General features: G+C 56.6%; 1 protein-coding gene across 1 annotated transcript in view; it reads left to right on the top strand.

The window, feature by feature from the left end:
* The window catches only part of SRF (serum response factor (c-fos serum response element-binding transcription factor)), a 9910-nt gene extending 6755 nt beyond the window's left edge, over positions 1-3155 (top strand). Inside the window, exons 3-6 of the mRNA XM_008937109.1 lie at positions 750-869; positions 1577-1768; positions 2298-2374; positions 2643-3155. Coding sequence (XP_008935357.1) covers positions 750-869; positions 1577-1768; positions 2298-2374; positions 2643-2738 — 485 coding nt within the window. The 3' untranslated portion in view covers positions 2739-3155. The remainder of the gene's footprint in view (positions 1-749; positions 870-1576; positions 1769-2297; positions 2375-2642) is intronic.
* The last annotated feature ends 1898 nt before the right edge of the window (positions 3156-5053 follow it).

Raw genomic sequence — 5053 nt, 5'->3', positions numbered from 1 at the left:
TTCCTGCTGCCTGGCATCCCTTGCTCTTGTCTCTAGAGACAGGACATGAGCCTGAGGGGAGCTTTCTGTGCCGAGCGCCATCTCTGGAACCGAAGAACTTTGCACTGAGTGGGCTGGGCTGGAGGCTGCGTGGCCGTGCCCCTGCAGCTCTGAGATGTACACCTTGTGGCACAGTGGTCTCTAGTCCCTGTGCAGGGCACTGTGATTCCTCGAGATCACAGGCTGGGTGAGATAGGTGTTCCCTGAGGTTCCTGTGGAGGATGGAGCCAGTCTCCAGAATGTGGAGGCAGCAGGACCCAGTTGGCCTGGGCATTTGGGCTTCTGCAGTTCTGCTTGGTGCAGTGAGATGATTGTTGCAGGGCTGGCTGAGCATGGGCAGTGCTGGACCCTGTCCTCCCAGCATCATCTGTGCTGTGTCTTGGTGGAGTCGGGAATGGTGAGGATGACCCCAGTCATTCCTGAACTATGCCTGGGAGCTCAACAAAAGCTGCTGTGGCCTTTCCTTTTCTCTCCAGAGCCCTGTAGGCCAGCTAATCTGTCCTTGGCCCCTGTATGCCAGCAGAGAGCAGGTTTTGGGGCAAGGCCTGTGTTCTGCCACATGCTGCCTTTGGCTAGCCTTTCTCAGTGCAGTGGAGAGCCATGCTGCAGATCTGTGTGTGGCCAGAGAAGGACTGGGGGGCTTTCACATGGCCCAAGGGTGTCTGTATCCCTGCCGAGCCACAGGCACATGGGCTCCTCTCTCTCCCCAGGTGGTACCATGGCTCAGCAGGTCCCAGTCCAGGCGATCCAGGTGCACCAGGCACCGCAGCAAACGTCTCCCTCTAGTGACAGCAGCACTGACCTTACCCAGACCTCTTCCAGTGGAACAGGTAATTGGGGTGTTACTGTAACCATGTCCTGTCTTCCTTTCTAACCACTGCTGAAAACGATCCACACCCATAGACCTCATGCCTGCTCCCTGCCCAGTATCCTTCAGACCAACTCTACCCCAGCCCTTTTGACCATTACCCAGGTGTATCTGTCTCTGATGCCAGCCCCTGTGCTACCCTATATCCAGGTGGATGCTGCTGTGCTTAGGGCACCTTACAAGGGATTTCAGAGCCTCTCCAGATAGATCATCTGCTCTTACTTGCAGCATGGAGCTTGGAACAGATTTGCCCAGTTCTCAGATGGTTTCTTAGTGAGCCAGTGTAGCCCCTAGCACAAGGCACTGGCTCCCATCTGCTTGAGATGTTTTATACTGTATATTCAGAGGACACCTCTGTTGTCAGCAAGATCTGAGTTCAGCTGCGTGGATGCAGGCTGAAGGCAATTCAACAGCTTTATTAAAGCTTCATCAAGGAGCCTGTATCTCAAGTTGAATTCAGTCCCGGGGTGTTTGGCTGCCGTGCTTTTCTGCCCTCTCATACTCACTCAGGAAGGGCAGGGTTTGAGCTCTCCTGCCTGTCCCTCGGGGTTCCTCCCCTGCTGCTGCGGACGGCGTGCCGGGGCGGCCGAGGCGCAGGGGTGCCGCCCGAGCGCGGGAGCATCACAGCCTCCTTCCGTGCTGCTCACGTGTACTCTGTCCTGGTGCCAGTGACCCTCCCTGCGACCATCATGACGTCGTCTGTGCCAACCACTGTGGGTGGCCACATGATGTACCCCAGCCCGCACGCGGTGATGTACGCGCCCACTTCTGGCCTTGCGGACGGTGGACTCGCGGTCCTCAACGCTTTCTCACAGGCGCCCTCAGCCATGCAGGTGTCCCACAGCCAGGTCCAGGATCAGGGTAAGACAGCTCTCTGCGTCAGTGCTCCCTTACGTGCTCTCACACCCTGATTTTTCTTGTCTTGCATGTCCTGATGCTGTATATTAAAGAATCTTCTTCTAAGGGGTCCTAGCGGCTGTTAGAAGGGCCTGGCAAAAGCGATGCTTGACATGCTTTTAGATCCTGCCATTCTCCTGTGCAAAGGATTGCTTGAGCTGTCTGCTGGGGCAAAAGGGTTGCTGGGATGGGTGGCACACAGGGCAGTCAGTGGAGAGAGCAGGGAGACTTCGGAGAGGATGTGTGGTTGCATGAGGGGGCAAAGCAGCACGAAGCCAAGCAGGCAGTACTTGGATTGAGGGCTTGCACCTGCTTCTCCCAGCATTTGGAAAACTAGCATGTGTAGCTTTCTCCCGGGATGCCTTTATGCATGCAAATAGGCACCGTCATCCTTGTGAAATTTTATGGAGCTCAGAGAAAGGACTCATGGGGGGAGCACTGTTTAAGGGATGGTGTCATTTGTGTTCTCTCTCTCTCTCTCTCTCTGTGGCAGGTGGCGTCCCCCAAGTGTTCCTGACAGCCCCATCAGGCACTGTTCAGATCCCAGTCTCAGCTGTCCAGCTTCACCAGGTAGGCACACAGTAGTAGTTAGAGATGTTCAGGGGGTGTCCTTGCTCTGCCCCTGCCTGTGTAGCCTTTGTGGGTCTTGGGCAGACCTGGGCCCTTGGGTAGGGCCAGTCCTCAGGTCTGGGAAAAGTCAGTGCCACCCAACCTTGGGTGAGAAAGTCTTGCCCTCCTTGGACAGGCGCCCAGAAAGGATGGTGCCACCCTGGCTGCTGGCACGCACGGTCTCAGGGCGTGCTGTCCCCCAGTGCTTCCTCCTCCCTTTTCTCTCTAGATGGCTGTCATCGGGCAGCAGAGCAGCAGTGGCAGCAGCCTGACAGAGCTGCAGGTCGTCAACCTGGACACCTCACACAGCACCAAGAGTGACTGAGGGGCCTCTGCTGCCAGCCTTGTGCTGTCCCTGGCTCGTCACGCCAGTGCCGGCAGCAATTCCTTCTCGTACAGACTGCACCAGTTATTTATTGTTGCCTTTTCACGTTTCCTTCATCCACACATGCACACACACACACATACACACATGGGCATGCGCATGGGGCTGCAGGACCCACCTGGGTGGAGCTGTGCTGAGGCCATGCAGGGTGTGGGGGTTTTTAGATGCTGCGATAGCTGTGCTTGTCTCACGCCAGCCAAAGAAACTTGTCTCTGGAGGGGAGGATTGCTCGACGCTGTAAATAAATACTGCAGGCCATCCCCAGCTGGAGGCTCTGGCTCCTTCTGGGCACTCCGAGTCACCTTGCCAGTAAGTGTTTGCTCTGTGTGGGGCTCAGCTCAGACCCGGAGCCGTCCTGTGGGTGCAGCTCGGAGCGGAGCAGGCCGAGGCTGTGCTGCTGGCCTCAGCAATGTGCCTTTGTGGGGTTGATAGGTCCTGGCCACAGCAACTCGCCCTGGGCTCTGAACAGGGGAGGGCGACCAGCTTGCTTGTGCATCTCTGGGTGGGCTTGTGTGCCTTCCCTCTGGTGGGCACCTAACCCTGCCCTCCTCGTATGCACTGCAGCAAGCCCTCTGCCCTCAGTGCCTCCTCGCTGGGCTGCCTGGCGGATGTGCAGCCTGGCTGGCTCTGCCCTGGCAGCTGCCCTTGCACAGCTGAGGTGGTCGGCGGATGCCCAGGAGCACAATGATGGCCCTGGAGAGCTCCTGGGGTGCTCTGTGGCCAGCCCAGCCCCACACTCTCCTCTCAGCCCTCACGCTGCTTGCGGACTCCGTACACCCAGGGGAACGTGGCCGGGTCTCTCCGACGTGCCCCTGCAGCTCCAGCCAGCGCTTTCTAAATTTCTGTCTGATGCAAGGTGGAGAAACAACTCAAGTGTCAAAGGGAAGAGAGCCCGCGGAGCACTGAGCTGCAGGGCAGGTTGCAGGCTCTTTCTCTAAGCACCAGGGTGACCTGCAGGCCGTCCTGGGCTGTGGAGGAGCAGCTGTGATTCCTGTGCAGGCTCAGCAAGACTGGGGCAGAAGGGCTGGAGCATGCTTGGTCCTGCATGGGAGTTGCTGTGAATGGCTCTGCTACCTAGCCCTGTCCCTGGAGGGAGAGTGAGCAAGTGAGAGAAGTTGCTGAATCCTTAGGGGAAGAAGCAGCTACTGTAACTTTCTTTTTTTAAGTTAAAGACAAGCCTTGGAGAAAAAAAAAAAAAAAAAAAAAAAAAAAAGAAAAAGACTTTATTTTTCTAAGTGTTAAACTCAGTATTTATGTAATTCTTTAAGGAATAAAAGTTTGGCTCCTGTACAGTTTTCATGGGATTTGTACCAGGGGGATGGGAGAGGGGTGGGTGGTCATAGAGGCAGGAAAGGGGCCTTGCTTTTGAGTTTGTATTGTAACCTTGGACATGTTCCCTCAGCATTAGCGTTTAAGCTGCACTCTCCACTCACCAGTGTGTGCCAGGGATCAAGCTGAACCGAGTGGGATGCTTGTTTCCCACTTACTTGTACTGAGGACTCCATACCCATCATCTGGGGCTTAACGGGCAGAAGGCAAGTGAAGCAGTGGCTGCTCTCTAGAAGTGGGAAACCCATCCCTCGGGAGCAAGGGGATTGCAGTGTGTGTAGGAGCCAGAGAGGGGTTGTGTTGGGTTTTCTGATGGCCACTCTGTTCACCTCTGGTCCTGGGACCTGTGGCTGTCCTGTCGCTGCTCTTGGTAGGGAGCAGTGCTACCTGTGACTGCCTAAGGGATATGGGCGTCCCACTCCTTCCTGGGTGATGAGTGGCCAGCAGTGGCTGAACCCTGCTCACTCTGCAGGTAGCATCTCCTGAACTCCTAGGTGATGATGTGGGCTGTAGTTCCCACTCTGCAGTTGTTCCTTAGTGCACAGATGTGGACAGGTCCTCTCCAAGCTCCCTGTGCAAAGATCTTCTCAGTCTGTTATGCAGCCTGGGAAGGGCTCGGGGGGGAGTGTGGTGGTCCGTGTGGTGACAGTGACATTGCACACTGCCTCCCTTTAGTATCCTTGCTCTGAGCGATGTGTACCCCGCAGCTCAGAGCTCGTGGGGGAGCTGTGCCACTCCCCAGTGGTAGGTGTATGACAGCCACTCAGCGATGCTTCCACAACGAGGCTGGGTACCTCGGATTTCACCCCGGGGGAAGGGTGGGGTTTGCATTGTCCTTGGCCCCAGCACATCACCGTGGCCTGGCTTTGCTCCACTTGTACTCGTGCTAGCACTGCGGAGCAGAGCCGCTGGGCCGGGACGGCAGG

Source organism: Merops nubicus, unplaced genomic scaffold, assembly GCF_000691845.1.
Source record: "Merops nubicus isolate BGI_N331 unplaced genomic scaffold, ASM69184v1 scaffold24063, whole genome shotgun sequence".
In the NCBI taxonomy this organism is placed as follows: domain Eukaryota; kingdom Metazoa; phylum Chordata; class Aves; order Coraciiformes; family Meropidae; genus Merops; species Merops nubicus.
The sequence above is the reverse complement of the archived record's forward strand: the minus strand, read 5'-3'. Positions and strand labels throughout refer to the sequence as shown.